The 26740-nt window shown below is 42.8% G+C and overlaps 1 protein-coding gene across 6 annotated transcripts in view; it reads right to left on the bottom strand.

Moving 5' to 3' along the window:
* Positions 1-26740, bottom strand: part of magi1b (membrane associated guanylate kinase, WW and PDZ domain containing 1b) — a 111517-nt gene that overhangs the window by 13856 nt on the left and 70921 nt on the right. The window contains exons 5-17 of one of the 6 annotated variants that reach the window (XM_028404917.1): positions 24796-25021; positions 23960-24042; positions 23260-23295; positions 20288-20345; positions 19356-19471; positions 18246-18365; positions 16165-16350; positions 15410-16069; positions 7429-7460; positions 6917-6961; positions 4871-5117; positions 1345-1436; positions 633-825 (exon numbers count right to left, since the gene is read on the bottom strand). In XM_028404917.1, the coding sequence (XP_028260718.1) occupies positions 633-825; positions 1345-1436; positions 4871-5117; positions 6917-6961; positions 7429-7460; positions 15410-16069; positions 16165-16350; positions 18246-18365; positions 19356-19471; positions 20288-20345; positions 23260-23295; positions 23960-24042; positions 24796-25021 (2094 nt within the window). Of the gene's footprint in view, positions 1-632; positions 826-1344; positions 1437-4870; positions 5118-6916; positions 6962-7428; positions 7461-15409; positions 16070-16164; positions 16351-18245; positions 18366-19337; positions 19472-20287; positions 20346-23259; positions 23296-23959; positions 24043-24795; positions 25022-26740 lie in introns of all 6 variants that reach the window. The other 5 variants (XM_028404915.1, XM_028404916.1, XM_028404914.1 and 2 more) reach the window with 5 other exon arrangements.

The following is a 26740-nucleotide window of genomic DNA, read 5'->3' on the forward strand; positions in this document are numbered from 1 at the left end:
TCGCGGCAGCGGCTGCATGGCCTCACAGCCTGACTAATATAATGGAAGGAGAGGGGGGCAACCCCTGCTTAATGTTAGGAGGACTTCTGATCAATCTGTGATTAAAATAAACGTAGTCTGGTCCTAGCCATGTAATTTGCAGATTTTAGCAACCAAATATATATCATTGGAGGCTGTAAGGATGCAATCTGAAATAAATTAAGAAATAAATAAATAGTCAAATTCACTGTATTAATTCTTTAACAGTGTAGAACATCCTACAGCAGCACTCACCCGTTGGAAAATCATGTACGGTTGCAAACATGGCTCTTGTTGCAGTTATTCATTAAAACCTACCCTGGTATTTTCTGACAGCTGGTCAGCTAAATATTTCAGTGAGCGATCAAACTAAACTGACAGCTATGTGTGCTGTATGCAGCATAACACTGGACTGTGGTTGCTCTTGGCATGATGAAAAAAATGGAAACTATTGATTGACTTCTTTATGTAGGTGGTGAATGTGTAAAAGCAGATCAGTTCGAACTTCAAGTCATTTTGGACACAGTTCCCCACACCAGCGTTTGAAGAACAGCCGTCAGAAACGTTTTTGTTAGCATATGTAAATCCCCCATGATGACCTGCATGCTTCTTACCAGCGTAGCTGGTTTTGCGCCGCACGGTGAGGTTGACGTGGCCCTGTTTGGCAGCCTGCTGCATCAGCTGCACCACCAGCTGGTGCGACTTGCCCACCACCGCCGTGCCGTCCACACATATCAGCTCATCACCAGATCGCAGGCGCCCATCCTCATCTGCAGCTCCATACTTCACTATGTGGCCGATGTAGATCTGAGAATGTGATTTGTTTTGGTTAAAATACATATATACTACACAATGTAAACCTACGTCTTAAATCTTAACTTCTTTCTCAGGGCTGCAACAGTTGTACCTCAGCTGTAAAGTAATTTTTTTTTCCTTTAACACAGTGTGTCCCAGTGAACAAAAACAAACAAACTGACTCTTTAAAACGGGGAAGAAAAGAAGAGAGAAAGAAAGACAAGTGTGTGAGATGATATTTTTTTTGACTGACTGAAGCTACATCAGCGAGATCAAAGAGAAACTGTGTTGTAGAAATCACTGATAAGAATTTGTCTCGAGTCCAACACAGAAGCTCAGAAGTGCACACAGGAGGAAGATAAACAGAAAAACAGATCTGCTGAAAAACCCCTGTACAGTTGACTCTGCTCTGACTCCTGTTGGGAATATAGCAACATATTGAGTCAACGCACTAATATATAGCAGGAATAGAGGAAATTGAAATGCAAAGCGTAGACACTGTGGGAAAAAAAAAGTTTGAGAGAGACTCACAGGTTCTCCTGGCTCATTGCCGCCGAGGATCCTGAAGCCAAAGCCGGTGTCCTTCCTCCACAGGAAAATGTCCTGCTCCTGGAAGTCTGGAACTGTGAAATCAACATACAGTGCTGCCATTAACATTTCTGTACAGCAAGAGTCAGCCTGGGGGATTCCCTGCACCTGCATCAGTACAGGAAGAATTCAGAGCTAGCATGCCATGTCTGTGTCTGCAGATAACAACGTGGGCCATAATGGCTGCACCTACTGTTCTCAGTGAATCTTCTTGCTTATGTCAACATGCAAAAAAACAGTTCTAAGCTCTGTCACTATGGTAGCAGTTGCCACAAACAAAGAAGCAGAACAAACAATTGATCCATCAGAGGATGACACAGGATCTATTTTTGGTGAGAAGCTTAAATAAACTCAAAAGGATCAAGAAAAGAACTCACTCACTGCTCCCATAATAAGAAATGATCTGGCTAAATCTCCTTTCTGATGTCTGAAATAGCAAAGTTCTTTTCTTTTAGCTTCTTAAAACACTTTTCATGGGTTCGTGGATGCTGGGCATATTTGAATTTGGACACACTGTTTCTTTTATGAAGTGACGTGTGACATGCGATGCATCCATTTCCACCCATGCCTATGCTGGAGCGCACTGTCCCACCTGACTGAGGTGCTAATACATGCCAGAACAAGCTATATATAATTGAAAGGACTGTGGCTAGTTCTCAATCCACTTATAGCCAGAAGAGACAGTGTATGTCTTAGCAGGGAGGTGCTGTACCACAGTATAAAAGAGGTATTCCACTGCAGCAACTGACAGCTCATGGTTCATGTAGCAGTGGAGATTTGGGGGTCCTCGGGGGAATACTGGAAGCCTGGGGGGAGAAGGGCTGAGTGTGCATGTGTGTGGCCTTATCCCTGTGAACACATGAGCTTTAAGAATGTGTATATTCCTTCACGCATTTGAATGGTCACAGCTGTGTTATAGTGTATGTGCTAACAAACATGCACCTCTGAGCAAACTCTTTGAGAGATTTCTTTTCATTCTAGCACAGGCCACTGCTGCCAAGGACGGCAAAGCCACTAAGAGGCAGCAAGGTGGCACAAAGCATAAGCAGACTGCTTCCAATCTGTTCCTTCAGTCAACAGTTAAAATCCCTGCAGAGTGCAGCCATCTCCTCCAATATATTACAATGTTGTGGTGGAACTGGGAGAGGAGAAGTCAAAGGCTAATTGTCACAATCTGCACCTGCATTCGCACAGGGTCATCTGCACAGCGGGCTCCTGCCGATTATTAGAGCCATAACTGATCCCCACAGAGAGGAAAGAGTGGATCAATTTTTCACACACAGACACTCCTATGAAGAGCTATGAGAGACGACTGCAAACAAAAAAAATTGATGGTTCAAACAGTGAGGAAATTAAACTGGGAACATGTTGAAACTCAACAATAATCAAAAGGAAGTCTAATAAAGCACAAGCAAGTCTCCAACCACTGCAGGCCTTGCTTCTTAGAGCAGGTTAATGCAGTGTACGTTTTTGGGTGGAATATTTTTTCTGCAAATAGAAATCATTCACCACATGGTGTGTTTAAAGACCTTGATCTCAGTCAGACATTCCCATTACAGTGAATATTGCATGGAGAAATGTCTTTGCTGTATCCAAGGCCTGAGCCGTATGAGGTGTATGCTGAAGGATTTCAGGACCAGAGCTCATAGCAGTACAACCAAGCTGAGGATTTACACCTGCTGCTACCCGTCAGCCATCCTCACTGTCATTGTGGGTGTTCATCCTAACGTTATATACCAAAGAATCCTCTGATCTTCCAACATTTGACCTTTCTTCTATCCTGATATTTCTCTTGTACATCCCTTTTCTATGCTTCAGTGGTTTCCCTCTCATTATTCTTTGTGATCTGTACTTTGTATATTGTTCCATTTGTACAAAGCCAACTGGCTCGGGCAATTTAGAAAACCCCTGTTGTGATTCCATCACATTAGGACAGGTATGTTAGACACAATTGGTCCCCCCATTGGTCCAGGCCCCTTTCACTCCCCATCACTATTCTTATTTTCTGTCTTAAAGGTAGGGTAGGAGATTTCCTTCTGATGCACTTTTTGTTAAATTAGTGTAACTTCTCTTTATAATCCGATTAGCAACCGATTAGTTTGTCAGTTTCGCTTTAAAACGAAGAATATTAATCATCTGTGAAAGCTATAAAACACTAAAAACATCAGCCAATCCTACGAGGCGCCCCTGCATGTAGAGTTGCCTGGTTGGCTGCTCTCTCCCTGCTCTGCGCGCACCAGAGAGGTACGTGCATGATGGCCGAAGTCACAGGCTGGTTGGGAGGTGTGGCTTCGGGGTGAACTCCAAAAGAAAGGGGCGTGTGTTTACTTTCAAAATCTGGCTGACTCACTGAGTTTTCTACCTTTAAATCAAACATTATTGTACTCTCAGCTATTCATGGCAGCTTCCCAACAAGTATCTGCACTAGTAGTCTACTCACAGCCCTTCTCTTTTCACATTCTTTGTAGGCATCTAAATAATAAAAAAGAATTGATGAGTACTGCCTGGGGAAGTGATTAGATGTTTTTTTCCTGTTTTCCCACCTACTCTTCTTTTATTTTTTTACTTGACAGTGAATCCACGGGTCATTATTCTTAATTGGAGCTATACCCTGGCTTTAGTGAAGAGGACTGTCAGGGTTATGCAATCCAATGACATCCACTCCACTATTGCTGCTAATTATACACCTTGTGCATCTTAAGGGAAGCACAGTGTAAAAGTGTGTCAATGGTGCCACCGTACACAACTGGAAGAATAGATATAAAGTCATTTCTAAAGGTCAGGGCTGAGTAAACGTATGCGACTTCTGCTTTTGACGTGAACAGAAAAGTCTGTGTATAGATTACTGAAACGTGTCACCATTCCAAGTCTTTTTGAAAATGTATTCATGCATCATTCTTACACCTGCATGGTAAATATAAAACTAGGGTTTTGCAGATTTCACCCAGCTGAGTGTGCCATGTAGGAGAACCCATTGTGGCCAGCATGTCAACCAAAAACACTGGAAACACTCTCCAGAGCCACTATGTGGGTTTTTGAATTTGGGCTACAGTAGGAAAACCACACAGTATCCTACAGTTTTTAACAACTGGCCTTTTTTAGATTCTCAACATCTTGTGAATCTTTGAATCATTCATACTGGTCTTTAAAAATTCCATCAATTATTATCACTATTAATGACTAATGCAATTAGCACTATCTTCATTCAAGTTATAATGTGCCTGTAACGGCAGGTGTTTCTGGAGGCAGGTCTTGCATTAGACTGCATTACTTTAATTGAAGGGCATGTGTGTCAGCAACGCAAAAAAACAACAACAAAAAACGTCAGATCAGTAATTTGTTGGTACTTACACGTACCTCCAAATCCTGCTAAAGAATATGCAGTACATTTTAACACACCAAGGGTTTCCACTTGGCCAGCACCCCATGCAGCCCTCATCCAACCGCCACCAAAAAAGAATATACTTACGCCTACTTTCATACATGCTCCTGGACTGGGCCCAGATCTTAAAGGGGTCCGGTTTTCTCTGGATGGTCCCGTCTGCTGGGGAGTCCTGGGGTGGGAGGCCTGGTAAGGGTTGCGAGGGGGGTGGTGGAGCGCCGCTCTCACTGAGAGGGGGTGCCAGGGATGGGTGTATGGGAGAGTCGGTGTGGGCGCTCCGGTGACTGGAAACACTTTGCTGGGAGCTGTTCTGGCTGTCCTTCCTTGACAACTGCTGTTGAAGAAGTAGATCAATATCATGCGGCTATTAAAAGTGAGCTGTGGAAGAGCATGAGAGAAGAACACAGGAGCTGACAGACAGGGGAGGAAGAAAAAAAAACATAACAAAACAAAACAAAAAAGGTTCCTGCATGCTCAGCAGCAGCAAACAAGGAGCCAAGGTTGAGAGGGGAGAAATTGGGGCCTATAAAGATATGAATACAAAACACTTGGAGTTTAAAGACACTGAAAATTACGTCTGCTTGAGGTAAAATTAAACAGATTTTAGGAGTATATCTATGATTGTGTTGTTACCTTGTAATAATAATAATCAAGCAGTTTCATCCAGAGAACTCTTTAAGCGAACAAAGAAAAAACCTCAGTTGTTTCTTATGATTAAGTCTTACGAGGGTACGATGCATATTCCTTTTGTTTAACAGCATGGAATGTATTAACAGGGGGCTGCATCCCCTGCTACATATGGACACATATTCACAGTGAATAAAGCACTGATGGCGTTTAAGACAAAGGTTTAACTGGTGGAGGCAGCAGTGTAAAACTCCTCATGAATTGCCACTGGCCACTCAATAACATGGGCACTTAAGCACCCACTCAAGGATTTTAGATTTTTGAGCAGAGCACATACAACCCTGAGCTCAAGTACAAGTGAAATCCTCTTCATCATCCCTGTCACTGTATTTTCCCTTTACAGTCACATCTTCACCATTAGTCTGCAGAATTTGCACCTCTGTGAGGACTTCAAATAAAAAGCAGCGAAGTGAAAGGGTTACAGAGAGAGCATGAGAAAGAAAGGCAGATATTTTAAGACAGTAAGAGAAAATGACAGCAGTTCAGTCTCTTCACGTCACGTGACTTCACATTACTTGGGATGTGGTGGACAAAAATACACCAGGAAGGGGCGGAGGCAAGTGGCTCGTCTGTTCTCAAATATCAAAGTGTTTGGCCTTCAAAGTGCAGCCATGTCTTCAATAAATTCTGTCTCATTACTCCCCGAATCAGTCTCCTACACCTCTGCAATTCATGTTTATATTCATCATCCTTGTTAGACATAAAAGAAGCTTGATGCTTTAGCAAATATTAAGTCAGAGCTGTGGCTCTAGCTGAAATGCTTACTCTGCCGGTGTTATGAGTGTAACCCTACTGGATTCTGAAATAGACTCAATCCACTTATATCTAGAAGAGACAGTCCTATAATTAATCAGAATTGCAGATGGCCTTGTTTGGTGCTAAAGTCAGAGCTGAAGATGGACATGTCTCCATGCCCACAAAATGATGTATTAATTACTTTAACTTTATCAGATCACGTGTGCCTCTAGGAGCCAGTAGGGCAGCATTATTTCTTGCTATATTTCTTTTACTATGATTCACCAAAAGTCTACAATTTCTTCTCTTCTTTCAAATCAAATTTGTTCTTGATGGATCTATTAGATTTGACCTTCTGCAGTCCTCGTGCTCTCCCTCTGTGCTCCGGGACTGGTATAATACATTGGTTTCTCCTGCTCCAATAACTTATTAAGGGGACAGAGGAAGAGAAGAATGGAGGGGAGGGATGGGGAGGTGGGGCGATGAAAACAAATCCTTACTGCTTCCTCGGATCAGTCCTGCTTTGCCACCAACAGACCAGACTCTTGCTGTGACACAGCATTTGTTTAGTCATTAAAGCATCATGCATTAGGCACTATTATTCTATCCATCACCTCTATCATAGGCTACAAAAGCATGCCATCACCGTTATCGACCCTGCACCAGCACCACCTCATCCCCCAAAACTTTCATCTAAACATCATCACATACCCTCCTAGTGTAATCTCTGTAAGGAGGAGCCAGCTCATAATCATCCTGCAAAACAAAATACATGTTGAGTGAGAAACAGGCAACGGGGTACCTTTACTAAAGGCGTTACAGGATGGGGGCTGTCTCTCAGCTGTGATCATAGATTCAACTCTCACACTGCAAACTTAGCACCTAGCGCGATGTGATCATCAGCGTGTTAGCAACCCAGCTCACGCGGTGCATCAAAGCCCCTCATCCCATCCCCCGCCAGAGAAGAGCGGGAGGGGCGGAGGGGGGTCTGATGTGAAGCTACAGGGATCCACCCCCACACAGCAGAGCACAGCATCCCATGTCTACAAACAGACCCATAACATCATCACACAAGTTACAGCTTAAAGGGGAAGGGAGGATGAGGGAGCAGAGGAAGAGGCAGAGAAAAGTGACAGAATATCCTCAGAAGGATGCACACATGTAGATGAAGGAAACAATAGCAGTGAATGAACAAAAAAAGCTGTAAAGAAACAACTCCTTACCAGTTTTGGGCTCTTCTTTGCAGGTGCCACTCCTGTAATGCCAGACAGAGAGAAGAAGAGATTGTTACCAGTGGAGTTACAGTGTGTAGTCCACTTTCAGATAAAGGGTGAATAAAAGGAAAAAAAATAGATAACGTAGAATCCCAAAAACTGTCACAACAACGCTCATCTAGCCCTCATCTCCTTCTCCCTCCTTTTTTCTTTCCCTTTGCTTGCCCGTCCGTGGCTGGTGCTGGAAGAGGAGGTGGAGAGTGTGGGGTGGGGGGGCAGGCAGCGCGATCTATCTGCATCACTGCCGTGGCCAGCGCTTGGCTTGACTGGTGCAGCGGAAGAGCGGGGCCAGCCCCAAGGGCTAACCCAGCACTCACTAGACCCTGGCTACCCGATGGCGGCGCACGCATGTCACTGAGTGTGTGCTTGAAAGAGGAGAGTCAGAGTTGAGAGGGAGGGACAGAATCCTGGGGAGCAACTAAGCCAGAGTATAAAGACAAGAGGAGTAAAGAGGAGAAAAGAAGCAAGCTTTGCTCTGGAGTTCCTGGCCGTAGCATTACCCATGGAGAAGGAGTCCAAGATACTGAACATTAAATTATAGGCAACCGTCAGTTCCCCTCTTACTGAGACCATCTTCCTGTGTCCGCTGAGCGCAGCGCTCCGCTGTCGAAGGCTCCAGCATCTATAGGCAGTTGGTGCGTCCTCCCGGTCTCTCCCTTTCCTGCTGCCTTTTCCTTTTTTTCCCCGTCCTCTCTCTCTCTCTCTCTCCCTTCTCTCACCTCGCTGCACACTATCTTCCCTCCCTTTTCTTCCCTCAGCATCATCACCCTCCCTCCCTCTTCCTCTCTACGCTCCATCTCAGTCTCCCTCCCACCCCCACATGCTGGTAAACATCCATGCAGCTGCACACACACACACACAGGCAGACATCAGACACAGTACTCCCGACACAATTTTAAGTGTGCTTAATGTATGATAGACGTGGTTCTGCATGAGGGAGTGGTAACTACAAATCATCATTGCACAAATATCATCATTATAGCACAGACGCATAAAAAACATAGTGACTGATAAACTGCTAATACAGCTTGGATCTAACCAGAACATCACTGCTCTATCTTCCCTCTGTAGATCCCTCAGCTCTGCATTAAATAAACAGATGTATATTGTATGAAGTTATGGAAATGAGAGCAAGAGATGGATGACTAAAAAATAGAAAAATGTGCAAATTATTATTTTATTTACTCCGAATTTAACAATAAGCGGAGTATGAACCACACACTCTGACACACTGGCGTGCAACACATGTAAAGCAGACTCTGTGATGCTTTATCTAAGAAAATGGGCCACTATTGTGTGTCAATCCTTCAGGGAAACAGAGAGGATAAGATCTCTTACACACACACAAACACACTTCTTTATCTATCAGACATCTGGGTTCACTTACAACTGACACTTTCAACTGTGTTGCATCTGCAGTTTTATTTTCTACCTACCCCCCATCTCTCGCTTTTTTCAATCAATGGAAATCATTCATTTGGGAGCACATTGCATATCCCCTAAATAAGACCAGCGCAGAGATTCCTACGCTGTCAATCCCTAGAGATTCTCTCTGGGCTAAAGATGCTGTCAGTCAAGGATTCAGGATTGTGTTTGATTATCCTTCGCCGCAGCTGATCTGCTGCTGTCTGTCAGTCTCTCTCTCACCAAGCTTTACAATCAAAAACACCCTGAAACCTGTTGTGCTTTACACACTGAAACTGAAGCTTATATGCAGATTTAAACATTACAGTTGTAGTGTTTACATTGCTGCTGATCACAGCTAGAGCAGTCTTTTGACCTTGCATCCAATTTGTCTAACAATTTTAATATGCTTAACACACAAAAACAAAGTTGTCTATAATGACAAAATAATTATATTACAGACAAATATTAAAAATAAACAGCAAACTGAATTTTAAAAAATTACTTTGTAGGCAGTAGCGGTACAGTGCAGGTTGTGTGCATCTGTGTGTGTAGATCAAAAGGTATTGTGGATGTTTGGGCCAACCTCCAGTCCTAATTACATACAAGAGGGAGGAAAGAGCAGTTCTGGACAGGTGGGCGATGTGGCCTGGCCAGCACGCTGACAGCCTGACTGAGAGAGAGCTCAACTATATCTCAGTGCCTCCAGCTCTCATATAATGGGTCAGCACTGCTTTGGGGGCCTCCTGCTCATTTTACACTGCTCACTAAATCTTATAAATGTGTGACAGAAAATGATCTCCTAACAGTGAATAATCAACTCACGGGGTGCTAAATTTGTCATTTTTAGAATTAATGATGTATATCAACATAATGTTATGAGTCAACATAATGAAGTATCCTGTCTGTCAGAGGATTGCTGTAAAACCTTTTATTTAGCTAGACAGAAAAACTGTCTTGTTTCATTGCCTGAGAAAAAAACATGCACTTCCATAAACATCATCATGTTTTTGTGTGAAAATACGTTGGGTTGTGGGTGAGGAAGACAGTGTGGCCACTAATCACATGAAAGTACTAAAACCCCAAGTTATAACCTGTGCTGAGAAAAAATGAATTCAGCAAAATCTGCTGCCAAAGGACCTTGGGTTGGATTAATTGTAGTCTGCAGAACTGGGCACAGTCTTGCAAGAAGTACTGAACCTTCTGCATGTGCAGTTTAACAGATAGAAACTGTTGCACCAAACTGGCAGCACAGCAGTCACTAAACGGAAGCCATTACCCAAGCAGATTATGTTGTCTGTCCACAGTGTGTGTGTGTATGTGTATGTGCTGCTAGATCTCTGCTAGGAGTGATGGCATCCAACAGGCAGGTCCATCTGTCACCGTGGCGACAGTGCCTGGTGACCATGGGGGAACTGACAGTCGGTCTCCAAGCAACGGTTGTTGTGGTGAGCTGCTCTGTGCTGTACAGTGAAGGAGTGAAAAGCTCTTATCAGCTGTGTATATCATCAGCCTGGATGTGACAGTCCTGCAGAGCACAGCTGTATTTAGCTTCCTGTATTTAGGCGTGTGTGTATTTAAATAGTGAAATTAAATGTAAAAAAACATAGCAATTTGACTAAATGAAATAACAGACTATGAGAGTATTTCTTTGAAAAAATGAAGGGAAAAAAAAACAATGTAATGGAATAGGTTTTCTTCCAAGGCTGCAGATTTTTTAATCTAAATAAATTTGAACCAGGGAGCGCCTTTTACAAAAGCAGGGGTGAAATCCCCCTCCTCCCACAGATGCACATATCCACCCAGAGGAGACCCCAGTGCAGATTATCAGCAGAGCATTGTCATGGAAACAAAAGATGGTTGAGATTTACGACTCACCCAGTGGCCATGGAGGTGTGAAGACATGGGAGATTGGTGGGGTTTGATGGAGACAGGGAGAGACAGAGAGGATCCCCTTACGTCTGTGCAACAAGCAGTGATTCACCAGCTTGAGCCTCCAGCAAGCCACAAATGAGCAGAGGTGAATGGTGGGCACCTAAGGGGCAGGCGGCTCTCCCCCCACAATCATTGCCTTTCCAGACTGCAATGCTGTTCGTTATGGTGCCACTGGAACGTTCAGTCAGCAGAATCTTTAATGCGAAGTGGGCAAAAATACGACGCTTCCTGCCCATACAGTGAATTGATTTCCTGCTTTGGACTGTGCAGGGACCCATCATCAGCGTTTATCTCTTTCTAATGGGTGTGTACAAGACTGGCCACATTAAATGAGCCTTATGAATGTGCATTCCTGTAACTGTGAGTTTGTTTATGTGGGTTATGTAAGTTCACCTAATTGTGTTTGTGTCTATCAGTGTGCGTGTCCTCAAAGAACACTGATGCGTGGAGTGCTTTTTGATAGGGGGCATTTACAATCCGATGGTGCACTTGCCCACAATTATGTCAATAAGAGCTTTCTCGTGTGGCAATGATCCGCTTTAAGGTGCACAGCCATAAAAAACACACATTTCAACCCCCTGTCTGTCTTCAAGGGTACAATAAATCAAACTGCACTTAAAAGCAATGAATGGTATTGCAAGCAAACATAAATAGAGTGACAACACCCTTTTACTTAAAGGATGCTTTGTAAATCAGAGTTTTTCAAGCCATCTGAGGTTTTTGTCAAATGATATAAGAAAGGGCAGCCATGTGGGTTCATCAAATACAGTGACATTTGCAAAATAGTTTAACACCTCTTGTCTGTTTTGGTCCTGTAAGCTGCCATTTGTCCGTCCACGGGCTACGTGGGAGGAGAGAAAAGGTCCATCTCTCATTGCGAGAGAAAAGGAGTGTAAGGCCCGACTGCCCAGCAGGGACTAATGTGTCACTGTTGATTGATGAATCATGAAGTGAGGGGAGAGAGGAAAAAAGGGAGCGAGAGAGAGCGAGCAGAGCAGAGCATCATGGGGGTTTCTGTGCTGTTTCTTTCATCATCTCTCTGATCCCCTGACATCCTTCCATCCTCCCTTCTCTCCCTCCATCCACTGCAGCTATGTATCCTGCCATTTTCCTGCACATTACCACAACAGTTGCTGCAGCTACACACAAATTACCCTGTATTCAAAAGCAGGACCTGCCTGACTTCATAAACAGGTAAAAAAAGAAATAAGAGAACACAATTCTACGTCCATGCTGTGACAAACAGGCCTCTTTTTATAGCTGAATAATGACATGAGCTGTTGGGCTATTGAGAGGCTGTGAAATTGTACACCCCGACAAGTTTTCACTGACAAATGGCTACACAGCAGGTGTACATATCCCTATGGACCCTGTAACATTTACACCTTTTCAAAGAGAACAAGGGAGAGAAAATGAGTATCACCTGCAAAGGTAAGACATCAGAGGCCACAATGAATTATGTCAGTGCATCAGAGGAGGCAGGAGAAGACAGGCAGGGGAAAATGAGCACATTAGAGCAGCGTAATTAGACAAATGAAAGAACGATGTATCACGAAACACGTCTGATTGAAGTAATAAATCATGGCTGTGTGCTTATAAGGAGTCCATCTCACAGTATGCTTAAAAAAACTGTTTGTGCGTTTAATCTAAATTACTGCTAAAGTCTGAATCTGTTGATGGATCTCACTCTGTATCCATTAATTGGACCAAAAAAGGTAATTCAAGATAGGACGTAGCATGCAGACAAAGAAGACTAAAGCAGTTCACAGACATTGAGTAAAAAAAACCTGTGGAATGAAAACACACGTTTTCACATGAGCTGACTTGTGCATAATGCTCTCTCATGGTGAGAAAAAGAGCAGGGGAAGGGGCAAGGGTGCAGACTGCACGAAGCAGCCTTAATGAGTGCGTTTCTTCACATGCTGGTCCTCAGGGATTGGTTTCTGGCTGTGGGTAAGGAAAAAGAGAAATTGGGGTTGGAGGTAGGGTGGAGGATCTCTACCAATTAAGACCAAATAGGGGTCTTTCTGCCTCTAATCTATAATTGGATGCACGACTGTTTATGTTTGATGGCGACTCTAAATGCATGTGCATACATGGCCTGCAGTGCTTGCAGTAGAAATTTGTGACGGATTGAAGGACAGTGATTAAGAGAGAGCACAAGAGGGAAAAAGATGTATGTGTATTATAAGCAAAGCTGACATCAGAACCCCAATTAGAGGCCAGTGTGCTTTGCTGCGACTGGTGGAGTGATCCAGAGTGAGACAGCAGTGACGGCAGTATGAGCGGGAGAGTAATTAAGGCACCGTGACTAGGACCTCAGTTGATGTTCTCCTGAGTGTGGCTTTGTGTGGAAAACACACATGGCATGCAGATGATTATCTGTGGGTGTTGCAAGTAAGAAAATATGTGACTTAAACTGATTCCCCATTTAACATTAAGATTCTAAAAGGATGTGGGAATTCAGTGGGAGGAAACAAAACACCAGGTTAATAAGTTTTAAAGGTGAAAAGGTAACGCTGGTTGGTTTCTTCTCTTTAAATAATTTAATGTTAAGAAAACATTCAAAATCAGTCTGATTTGTGTGTTACACTGCATAGGTCATTATATCTGGTAGTGACACAAAGGGACACTAAGTTGATGAGTTAATCAATATAAAATTAATCATTGTTTTTGCATACTTGCATGTTTTCTGTAAAAACATGCAAGTATGCAAACATGTTTGGTTTACTTGCTTTACGTGACAAACAGCCATGGTTCTTGCCACTATAACGCCTTTAAAAATGGGACCAAACAGAGAAAGAAGACCATAATTTCTGCAGTGAGGCAAAACTTATCTAAACTGAGATGTAAAACATGTCAGCGATGCTGATGAAGGAGAGATGCAGGGGGAGTGAAGGGCCACATATATCTGAAAACACATTTTACTAGTACTGTGCATGAGATATCATAAACATTAGATTAAATTTCATGGGGACTTATAGTCTTTTATCGAGCAGAAACATCAATGTGCACTTGTTCCAGCTTCTCAAGCATTGCTGTTTTATGTCAAAGACAGAAAATATCTATAGTTTAGATGGTTTGTCAGATAGGGCTAAAGAAATCTGACAATGTCACCATTAACTCCAGTAGATCTGCACTTAGATAGGTATTATTTTCTTCCAAAGATTATAAATTGACTGACAGAGACAGAAAAAGAAATGATACAATGGAATTAAAGTGAACATTCTTTGGATAGTCTTAAATTTCAAGACAGAATCCACATTTCATACCTGTGTCAACATGACTGTCTATGGATTTTACAACAATTAAAAAAAAGATTTTTGATGCCCTACTCTATCATTTTTCACTCAGCATTCCTGCTATCAGAGCCACGTCTGTCCCTCTTGGTGCATTTACAGAAGCCCAGCTAAACTGCCTTCTGTTGTATTGACAGCCTATTAAGCTGCTACCATGATGAGGCTGTATCACTTTATGAGCTTGTGTATACTAGCATGATGAGGAACTGCTACTCATTAACCAAAGCCGGTGGGGGGTGAGGGGAATTGTTGTGTGTGTGTCTTTTTAGAGTGTGGATGTGTGTCGAGAAGCCAGACAAAGACAGAGTGACAGAATGGAGAAAAAGATAGAGATGTGTGTCGAGATGGAGTAGCACATGTGGTGAAAGAGACAGAAAGTACAATGTGGTTTGGCTGCCATTCATTCGACCAATTTCCCTTGACAGTTACAAGCACTTAACCCTACAGAGGTGATAAACTACATGTGTATACACACACACACACACAACCTTTTAGTTACTTGAATTAATAAGCCCCAAAGCAAGCTAGGGACAGTCTGACAGAGAAAATGGTCCAATTACTTGTATCACACAGGGCGTTTAGAGCACTGACTGGAGGTCTCCAAGTCTGAGGGGGACTGGACGGAAAATACTGAAATTCAATCATTTCAGTTTTATCCTCTATTCACAGTTGCTTTGTTTCCATTTTGTGCTTCTGCACGACAGTGATTTTCAATCAGGAGCCATGACAAAACACACATTCACGCGCCAATAGCACTGTTTTCACAGCAAATGACCACTGATGAGCACTGAACAAATAACACTGAAAATGTATGTTAAGTATAAATGTCACAGGGCTCAGCTTATTCAAAGACAGATAGCCAGGTAGATAGAGAAAAGCCTCCAGAAGACAACAAGCTTTAAAATGGGACAGCACAAAAAGACCCAAATAAACAAGGCTTGTGGTTCATGAACAAATGCAACAGATGTGAGACCGACTAAAAAAGAGAATACCCCCCTCCACCCTCTATATACATGAATAAATAAATATGTGTGTCAATAAAAGAGCTCTCTGCGAATGGCAAACAGCCTGTAAGGCAGCAGCCTATTATTTTTTGTCAAGAGCATCAAGCCGACTCCTGGAAGGGGTTTGTTTTGATCTACAATGATTTAACATATGGACACATAAATCAGAAGCTGCCACAAAGCTTGACACCTGTTCCCTCCAGCCTCCTTATCTCCATCTGCTTTCTGGAGTTACAATATAAACAACGAAATTACAGACACAATAAGCATTTATAAGGCCTCACTCACCTCTCTGCACCAGCATGGTGACCTCACTTCCTTTGGGACACTTGCTGAGCAGGTCGACCACCTGGTTGTGAGACATGCTCTGCACATTTCTCTTGTTCACCTCCACGATGATGTCGCCCTCTCTAAGGCCGCGGCATCGTGGGTAGTCCACGATCTGCTTCACTCTCTGCCCTCCACCGCCGGGACTGTCGGCAATGGTAAAGCCGAAGCCTTTGTCTCCTTTTTCCATGTGTACAGTGATGAGCTCTGGCTGTGTTGCAATGGATGAGGCCAGGGTGACCACATCACTAGGGTAGCCGAGCTGGGACGAGGTATCAGAAGCCACCTCTGCAGAGGGGCTGTGAGGTCGTGGGAGGCCATTCAGTGGTGCCCCGCCGTTGGCTGGGCCATTGTTGTTGTTCTGACTGCTGTGACTGGATGGGGAATCGTAGCTGTTAGAGGCCTCCTGGCCATTGACGATGATGGGGTCTTTGTTGTCGAGAATAGCCACTGAGGTAACCAGGCTGGTGTTGGGGTCGTCGGGGTCAAAAGGCAGTGGGTAGCCACGACACAGCTCTAAGTTCACCATGGAGCCGATTGGGATGGACTGGAAGATCTTCACAACTTGGGCATGGGTGTATCCAAGTACGCAGGTGTCATTAACGCTCACAATCACATCGCCTTGTGGTGTGAGAAAAAAAAAGTTGTACAGTAAGCAAAACATCTCTTCACCAAAACTGCAGAAATCAAACTGAAAAAGCATTAAGTATACCAACCTGTCTCCATTTTGCCATCAAGGGCAGCAGGTCCATCCAAAACCAGGCTCTTTATCTGCAGGAACTCGTCTGGTTCATCTCCTCCTACAACAGTAAAACCGAACCCACGGCGGCTCTTCTTCAGTTTGGTGTTGATGAAAGTCCCCTTCAGTTCGGATCGGTTCCGAGTAAAGAAAGGCTTTCCTCCTGAACACACAAACATAGATCATCAGTGTGCATACGCCTGGAGCAACTAAAGACATAACTAATCTGATTCATCCCCATTAATAAAAAAAAGGATGACTGGCTAATTAGGTTAAAAGTAAACAACCAGTGTCCGAGCACCATACTGAAGGGACACATAAGGAATCTCTCTGTTTATGAATGATAGTAGTGCTACTGTGCTGACTAAGGTAACAAAAGTGTAATTATTCAAGCTTATTATGACATCAAATAACTGTGACATCCATACACATGATGGCTGCATGGGAAACATGCTTACAACTGAACATCGCCATCATTCACCACTGTTTGTGATGGTTTAATTACTAGAAATCTCTATGAAACACATCTCACAATAATCATAAGCAATTGCTGTGATCCAAACCCAGTTCTTCTGATTTCTTTTTTCTTGCCTTCGCTACCTCATTATCTGGCAGTAAGGCTAGGGAGAAGAAATCTTTGAGAGAATTGAAAAACAGCTAGGTATTCACCATCTACACAAATGAGAATGCGAGCAACAGTGGAATACAGGCGCAGACTGAGCTCTAATTGTCTATTAAAAGGCAGAATGTAAGCCACATGCTGCAGAAATTGACACATCATTTTATGTACTTCACACATATGAAAAAGGAGACGATGTTGCAGAGGTGAAGGAATGAAAGAGAGGATGAAGAAGAGTGCACATTAAAGACAGGGGGCCGCAGAGGAATGTGTGCTTAGTGACCTGCAGCACCACATTAGGTTATAGCAGTGCTACAGCTTATGCATTCAATGAAAAATGCATTACCCGTGGAGTGAGTTTGTGTCCTTGTGTTTCTGGTGGTTTGCAGTGTGTACATGTGTGCAAGTGTGTGTTCGTGCCGATGTCTTTGAATAGCATTTTCAGAACAGGCGAGATGTAACAAAACTGTGAGCTGATATGGCGGCTTTATCCATGAGGGATCCAGAGATGTAAGAACAGCCCAGGAAGCAGGAGAAACATGAAAGCCGGCAGTCAGATAAAGAGATTTCAAATGACGTCTTTCTCTGGAGGAATATCAAGGGCCAGGGAAGTCAGTCAGTAGAAGTCAGGGATGGTGGGGCAGGGAGTGAAAGAGAAAGATGCACAGTACCAATAACTGAACTGAGGCAGAATGTGGAGGGAGGGACAAGACAAAAGCCAGAGAGATGGCAAATGTGAGCAATAAAATAAAGAGATCAATGTGGGAAAAGGAGGAGGCGGCCGACAGAGTAGCAAGGGAGAGTAGAGAGAGAGAGAGAGACTGGGTGAGGCAGTTAATTCTCTGCCATTTCTGTGCTAATTAGACAAGCTGCTAGTGGGAGGCTGGTATAAAAGGAGCTGGCAACCAGGAGAAGGAAACCCACAGTAACGGCTAGACACTATGTCTGTAGGTGTGTGTATTGCTAAATGATGGGTGAAATCAGGCCATTATTTGATCCAGCAAATGGAACAACATGGTGGAAGGAGGATTCATGAGAATCAACATGAAGCCACAAACACACACAGGTGGAGCTCATACAAAATAAAACTGTCGTTTGTAGACACAGGCATTAAATGTGTCTTCACAAGAAACTAAACATTGTCTCCAGGACTCTCTGGTACTTAATGCAGTCTACTGTACTGCACATACTCAATGAGATTTTTACTTTACTTATGACTATACAGAGAGTTTTATAGTGTTGGTGCATAACTGGTAGTCCATCATGAAAACTAAAACATGGCCTGAGGCAGCAGCGCAGGAAAACAAACTATGCTGCAAGAGCTGAATTTTGTTGAACTCATAATAAGTCGCTCTGGGTAACACAGCCAAGAAACAGAACAGTAATGAATAATCCTGTTTTCACAAGGTTACAGACTAATTCTGCAGCTGAGAACTTACGCTTCTGTCCCATTGCATTGGGCACTGTGGGACCTGTCTGAGGGTCCCTGTAGGTCTCCTGGTGGTTGGCAGCATAACTGGCCAACGGGGCACCTGCCAGTGTCGAGTCCTCGATCCATTCTGTAAAAACAAGTGGCACATATTCTCTAGATGGAGTCGAGACAGGTACACGGCTGTCCTACTTGGAGAGAAAGCAGGGGCTAAGGGCACAACATATGCTGTGTCTGTTGGGATGTGTGTGTGTAAACAGAATTTTAGAAAATATGTGAACCCTTCACTTCTTCACTTCAGTGTTTTAAAGCAGGGCCACACAGCATTACATACAGATTAGAGTGTAAAAACAGAATAATTTCTTTATATTAGCCACCATCTTTGAATTATCACCCTGTTACAGCGCCATGGCACAGATCAGGCTGCAATCTTCATTAATATTCCTAACAGTGAGATAGAATCAATGAATAAAAAAGATAGAATCCTTGTGTAAATGGAGAGATGGGGATAAAGTCATCAGGTAATAAAGGTGAATATGCTGATTGAGAAGAAACTGGGGTGCTATGGGAGAATTCCCTTGTGGACAACCTAATCAATTATTTTCTCTGTTGGCTGCCTTGTTAATGGATAAGATGTAAGAAAGGAAAGAAGGATCAACCTGAAGCTGGTTGAGCTTTGGCAGATGCTTGTGAAGTCTTCTTGAAAGTTGAACATAATATTGGAACTTTATTAAGTGGCAAAAATTAGGAGGGAGACTTTTTAGAAGGCAGATCATTTTCAGTAGAAGCCAAACTTACCTGTGTTCCCCCTAGGAAGAAAGCTTTTAAGTTATTACCACAAACAAGAACCCAATGGCAGCGCAGAAAAACAGAAATTAACTTGAAAAAGGCTGCGTGCTGCAGCTGCAAATAATAGTTATGCCTTTATGGGAGGGCACTTAGCAAATTATAAGGTAGTAGCAGGCAACATCAAGCAATACTGTAGCAGTAATTGGTACAGACAGTCACACTTGCACAGACAGACAAATACACAGGCAGCTCATTTGCACACATGGATAGAAAGAAAGTAAATGACGCCCTTGGTGGGGGCTTGTGAACGAACCTCGGATGTAGCGCTCACCTTCAGGTGGCTGCTGGCTTTGGGGCTGAGGCTGCTGAGGCTGCTGCTGCTCCAGCTGCCTGCGCCTCTTAGCCTCCAGCACTGGATTCTCATATTGGGTCTTCCGGTTGATATGACTGTGGGGCGGTGCAGGGGAGAGAGAGAGAGAGAAGAGCAGATAGAGGATGAAGAATGAAGAATGCAGTAAAGAAGGAATGAATTATAGGATAGACGGTAAGAATAGAAGACAGAATGTAGGACAAAAAGTACAGATCAGCAGGAATGAGAAGTGAGGGAAGACAGACAGAGAGGAGAAGGAAGACAAGAGTGAGATAGGGTCAAGGAAAGAGGGGGGCATGGTGATAAGCTTTGATTAATACACAGTGACACAATACATATGCATCAATATGTCCCTCTGAGACATGCACGTTACTACCACGCCCACACATCACATCTAATAAATCCTTCTTGTGGCAATGGCTTCATTTACTGAAGCCATAAACAACTTTTAGATTGCACACAGAGCCTAAGAGGTTCCCTAACTCCTTAACTAGGTCTGCAAAATTAAACCTGAAAACAACAAATTATACAGCAAAGAGGAAAATAAAACACAGACATGCCACAGCCGAGAGCCCCCCAGGTGTTGCTTTGAACAACATCAAAAACCCATGAAACATATTTGTATTAATGCTGAGGGCCCAGGGGCTTCACACAACAAGTGCAGCGACACACAAACATGCTTGCTGCATTGGCAATGACACAAACAAAATGGCCTACATTTTTTCCAGTAAACAAAAAAACAGAAAAGCTCAAATAAAAATCTTCTGTGATGTCAGAGCAGGACTGTATGTACAGTTACATTTACACTGAGTCTATTAGACTGTCAGGAGGCACTTCTATTTATTTTTTTCTTCTACATGTCTGTAGGCCGCCTCAGATTGTATGTTACTTACTCAACGTAGTAGACCCCATACACTGGATCATCTATTCTCTCCCATCCTGGTGGAAGTTCTGTAACAAAAAGGAATGGACGGTGAGACAGCACATCAAGGCATCGCAGGCAAGGCCTGTAGAGACCTTTCGCCTCTGCATTGTGTCAGCCTGCCAGTCAGTCTCTAGGGCCAGACTAACTCACAGCTTCACAGGCTGTCTGGCTGTCCCCACCTCTGCCCCCTCACACAGCTGACATTTCCACACATCAGATAAGAACAGAGCAAGACCCCCCCAGGCACACATGGATGGATGCATGGAGGAGGGTGAAAAGAGTGGAGAAGGTGTGAGAGAGAGGAAAGAAAGACAGAAAGTGAAGACAGGTGAAGTCATATAGGAGAAAAAACACAAAAGATGACCTGAGTCTGACACTACAGAAAAATTGAGGAAATGATGATGATGATGCTGATTAGGTAAAGATATATCTATATATCTATCTATCTGTCTATAACAGAGCAATCTTCCTGCGTTTCTACAGTTCTCTTCCCCTTTGCCAGAGAAAGTGTATCTCAGAAAGAACCATCTGATTCAGTGATTCTATAGCCTGATTACAGCAGCACTGATAATTGGCGGGACACCACATAGATAATGATAGAGGCTTCTAATTGGCTACAGACACAGATTGTCCAATAATTCTCTTCTGTGATGTATAAGTTTTACATAACATTAGCCTCAGCCAATTTCCCCTCACCCTGTGTGTAAAGAGATGGAAATTATAATCATCTAACTTGGAGAGCCTCTCCTGTTTTTTTATTAAGGAGGGAACTTGGTTGGAGAGGAGTCAAAAGCAGATGAAATAAAATCAGGATGGAAATGCATAAATTCCCTGAACATGACAAACATTTTTGTTGGAGTTGCTTGATTCCCGCAAGATCATGTGAGATTAAATCATGCACCGTCATGCAACAATCACCATCATGTGAGAACTTCTGGCATCCTCTGACAGCGAGACATGATCTGATTGGTTGAATTAAGCTTGTGAGACTGTGACAGACAGATGCAAAGTCTATTTAAAAAAAAAACCTGCCCTTTAACAACTGCCAAGGACGACTTGCAGGATGACGTCAGGTTGAGAGAACGCTACTGTCTATGATGTGTGAGGCTGATTCAGAGAAACCTGAGGCAACAATAAAGCAACTTAAGCTTTGATTATTATATATTTTCTATCCCTGCGAAATACTGCTCAAACAAAAACCACAAGCAGCACAGAAGAATTGCAAGGTTACAATCTAAGTGTTGTTGCAAGGGTGAAGCCACAAAGCAGGCATGGTGAATTATCATTCAGATGTTCTGAACTGGAACGTTAAATGGAATGCGGTCCCGCCTCACCTCGCGCAAAATTTTAATCACCCACTTGATTTCACACTGTGCTAGTTCCGCTCCTGCAGGAGCACCTGCATGCATGTGTACGTGTATATGCCAAGTGAGTGAGAGTGCACAGAGTGCAGAGAGGACGGTGCTGCAAACACCTTTAAAGCAGAGCATACATTTCAGTGTGTGGGAACACAAGAAACAAGAAAGACAAAGACAGAGAAATCTGTCACTCATTAAGCAGTGTTTTCCTCTCACCAGCTTCCCACATCCACATCTCCACAACATATTGTGTATTCAAGTGGGAGTCAAGCGTGATGAATTACATGTTTAACTGTTTGCATCTCATTCTCTTGATACAGTGCAGTGATTGATTTCTCTTGAGTAAGCATATGCCACAGAGGCACCGTGTGTGTATGTGTGCATGTGTGTGTGCACATAAAATGCATTTGTCTGCTCCCCCTTCAAGGACAGGAGTTGATTGCATTTCTTTCCTCACCTGTATTACATTGTGCTGATCAATACTTATTGAACACGTTCATACAGCTGAGGGCTGTCTTACAGACGGGGGACTTGTCTAATCGGACAATTTCAACATGGCAGCTGTTAAAGATGCTCCCAATAAAAAAAGCCTGATAGATGCCAAGTTTGCATGAGGATATAGTGTTCCTATTTCTCCAGTTATTGCGTTTTGTCTAAAACAGCTGCCTGCATACAACATATAGCTCTACTGTCAATGTAGAAAAATATTGATGGATGCAGCTTTAATGATGTAAAGCTTTTAATCTGTATTTAGTAAAACTGAAACTGATGATTAATTAAGCAAAAAAGAGGCTGATTTTCTAAAGCCATACTGTGTATTCATGAGTATCTGTAGTAATCCCTTTCATCCCTGTATTTTTGCGTGCCTCCAGGTTATGTCAAATGTGCTAATCATAAAGGCCTAGTACAATCATTAATCAGATATCACCTCTAATGGGGTGACATCATTCATTACCAGTGCATAGCAGAGCAAGGCACTGTCTCCAGACACCATTTATCCTGCACAAGTGGCCTCACTGCTGTGTCTGATAAGCTAGTTAGTGAGCTGATGGGCTTCAGGAACAAAGGGCCTGTTGCTGTCTGGCTCTGACAGACACCCATTAGGAAATCATCATAATAACAATCTTCTTCGAATCAGCTTTTGCCTCTTATGTTAGAGAGATGATGGCTTGTGGAGGGGGGGAAGTGTGTGCTGTGGTGTGGTGTGTTGTCTGCTTGGCTGAAGGCATGTGGGTAAGGTGACAACTGTGTTCATACAACAAACACGTACAGAGTGTGTTGAAAATCAAAGCCACATACAACGAGTAGTCAAGATAAATGTCAAGTGTCTGCTAATATAATGTTCTAGATGATTAGAGTCATAGTCACCTCTCACCAACTGTTAAATGACTCTATATGAGCCATGAGTGATGGTGTATGAGCGATTATGTAGATGTGCACTGTAGTGACTGCACTTTCATCCATTACTCATTTGAAACTCTTAAACGTCAGTGTTCAACTCCAACGATGAATATGTGTCAAAACAGCTTTAAAGTTATACATGTGTAGCAGCAGGACAGTGTAAAAGACAAGAAATTCTTACCTAGGTCATTATCCAGCTCCTCTGTATGAACCCCTTCTACTCAGTGGGAGGGATGGTGCAGCAGCAGGTGAAAGAAGGGGGCAGAGAGGGAAGAAGACACACATCAGAAGGTTAACTGGGTGTAATGACAACATCTGGCCACTGGGGGGAAAGCGTTTATCAAAGCCACAGCATCGACCCCATGTGACAATCCATGTTTGGAAAAATAACAAGGTATGATTTCCTCAAATGACTGGATCTGTGTGTGGTCTGAAGAAATACTGATACAGAGCTGATGAAGAATTTGAGTAAATGACAGAAACATGTAGTGATTATATATAATAATATTCTTTCAATATGAAATTGTGTTGTTTGTAAAAGTGCACAAATCATAGTTCTTATCTCCTTATAAAATAACGTTTAAAATATGCTTCTTGTACTTCTTGTACAATGTGTTGAACTATTTGAGTTAACATATATGAACAGACAGAGCCCTTCAGTTTGAGTTAGGGAGGGTATTAGTTATTTAAGCTGGATGACAAGAATGATGCAGTTCACAGAAACAGTGGGGTCTCTGTATCCTGACAAACAGTTTATAGAAGGTGTATGCAGCAGCAGGGCCAAGCCACTCACCTTCTGTGACCCAACACTGACACCTAAGGGCTACAGACGGAACATTTACGCTGGATTTTTCATTTTCAATGCTCACAAAAGGACATACCATCATCTTCACATTCTTCCAGGGGTTTCTGAGGTTTGTCCAGGCACCGAGGGTCTATCCAGGAGGTGGTCTTTGTATTGTGGCTAAATGGAGCATACAAGATACAAATTAGCTTCAGGCTTGGAGAATAAAGGAAAATGATTTGAAAGTTATAAAATTAGATGTACATAACATACAAAAATAGTGTTAGTAATGTCAGTTATTGGTGAAGGCTGAAGTAGAGTAAATGAAAATCAAGAGGGCTGAATATCAAATGTAGCGTTTTCATAAAAACAAACAAACGAATCAAAAAGTTACTTCATAATTGGTTGTTATGGACTGCAGCTATAGTTGAAGGGGACCTGAACAACAGAATCTCAGGTTACACTGCTTATTACGGGCTTGATAGGAGTGCAGAGTGTTTTAAATAGATTAAAAAGTTGAATTGAAACAACAGTAAAATGCCAGTCTGCAAATAGTCTGTTTATCTCTTACCATTTAATCTCCAATTATCTATCATGCAGAATGAACACAATCCTGTGAGCAATAATTCAAATAGTAGATAATATAGGTCGTCGTGTGTTTTATGCTTTTGTAGAAACAAATGCAAAGCACAGACAATATCTTATCCTGCAGACAGGGAGACAAAGGCCAGAGGAAACCTATTAAACCTAGTGTAACAAAACCTGTGACTGTACTCTGAAGTTTTATTTCATTTCAAAGATATAAAAAATACAGGATTTTAAATGTCAACAAACTAAAACAATAAAAAAACACACACACCAACATTTGATATTACCTTAATAACACTTTACTAATAATATCATGTCAGTACATATTCATGCTTTGTTACTTACTCTATAAAGTAGACCTCTCCATCCTCAGTGTAGGCCATCTCCCAGTTGTCAGGCAGAGGTCCCAGTGGGTCCTCTGGGGGAGGATGGCTCAGGTGAGGGTGTGTCTGCTGTGTGCTCTCCGTGGTGGCCGGTGGTGAGGGGGTTGTCCCAGCGTAGGGCGGTTCACTCTGGCGGGGGGCGAAGGGGCGCACCGAGTGATGAATCTCGTCTAATTCACTTGAGTCTCCTGCAGAGGTGATGGAAAACAAACAGGAGCATGTTCTTTAGTGGAATGACACCAGTAACACCTCCAGGAACAAAAGGTCTTTGTAAAAATAAAAAACAGCCTCAGCAGAAACAATTACTCAAGTAGGTAGAGATGAGTCTAATTTTGTTGGGAACGAAGCAGGACACCAATGAAATGGTGCAGATTCTAGCTACTAACACGCTGAGGATCAAAAAACCTTGATGTAAATAAAAATAAAAGGGCGAGGAGGTCGAGAAGTTTCATTTGTCTCTCATACTTCTAAATGTTCTCCACACTATTGAAAACTCTTGTACCTGTGCACTTTACTAATCCACTAGAAGGTCTCAGTCTGAAGACGTAGAAGACGAACAGCTAAGTTTTTAGTAAAATCACAGTCACACTAAACTTCTTCCTACAGAGACATTCACTTTAGTTAAGAGTGCTGAGTGGGCAGTTCACACCTGGCCTCTGAAGTGCTACCACCTTGCTTCCTGTTATCTCTTTTTCACACTTGACTGGCAACCTTACAGCTTTCACAATCACAGACGGCAAATAAACAACTTTTGGTCGCACCTTGGAAAATCACATGGCAGAAACAGCTTTAAGGCTGAGTCAACCTCCTTACAATGCCTACTGACCTACTAACACATAACAGGAAAAAGAAACGAGATTTAATATATAGATATCAACCCGAACAGAGCCACTTTATAAGCAGCACTACCTGTTGATAATCATTTTAGAATAATGACATAATATCTACCTCTAAAAATATCCTACCAACTACTTAAGGTGTCATTAAAAAATCTTTTAAACACAGAGGTTTATCAACTCTCCACAGCTTGCAGGCAGATGGCACTGTTCTGCATTGTTGGATGCAAAGATACAGGCAGGCAGATGTAGTCAAACCCAGAAACCACTTACTCACCAATCAAAGAAGCTCTTGCATACTGCAGCCCCTCTCCACACCAAAGCACACTCACAGCCTCTTTCTTCTTTTGTGCTTTCACCTACTTCTTCATATTTTACAGCTTATCCTCCTTGACAAAATAAAACCTTCCATGCTCCTCTCTCTCCATTTCCATCTCTCTCGCTGTCCAATCCTTTTCAGATTTGCTCTCTTTCTCAACCACTCCCACTTTCTCTTTAATTTCCTGCTACCTTCTTTCCACTTCTATTCCCCTCCCTCTTTATCCATCAGCACTCAGAATCTCCTTCCCCTTTCTTCTGTCAGAGGGAGCTACAGAGAGCAGGACTGCATTCCAATGTTAGACTCCAACCTAAACAGAGGCCAGCATGTTCTCAGGCTGCTGTCGAAGATGGTTCTGCTAACAGCTGCCTATAAACTCTGTTTGTTAAAGGTGTCTACAGCAGCTGAAGGAACCACACGTCCTGCTAAACAAGGAGGAGTTAACATACATCTGCAGCTGTTGATTGGTTAAAGGCAATATTGTGAGAAGGTGGAAAACCTGTTTGAAAATGTTTATCAGTGCCAAGTGTGACGGTTCAGTTTGGATGCTGCCTGTGCAAAGAAGCCAAATGTAATTTAGTTTGGAGCAGGCTGCCAGCCTTGGCGCTGAGATTCTGTATCCAAATAAATGAAAATTGTGTCTAAATCAAATTGAGACAGAATGCTGTTAACACGGCTTCAGAGTGTGGTTCAAATCCATCTTGAGTGACCACTTGTTATTGGATTCCTGCTCCCTACTCACAATGTGAGCT

The sequence above is a fragment of the Parambassis ranga genome, chromosome 5 (assembly GCF_900634625.1).
Source record: "Parambassis ranga chromosome 5, fParRan2.1, whole genome shotgun sequence".
NCBI classification, from domain to species: Eukaryota; Metazoa; Chordata; class Actinopteri; family Ambassidae; genus Parambassis; species Parambassis ranga.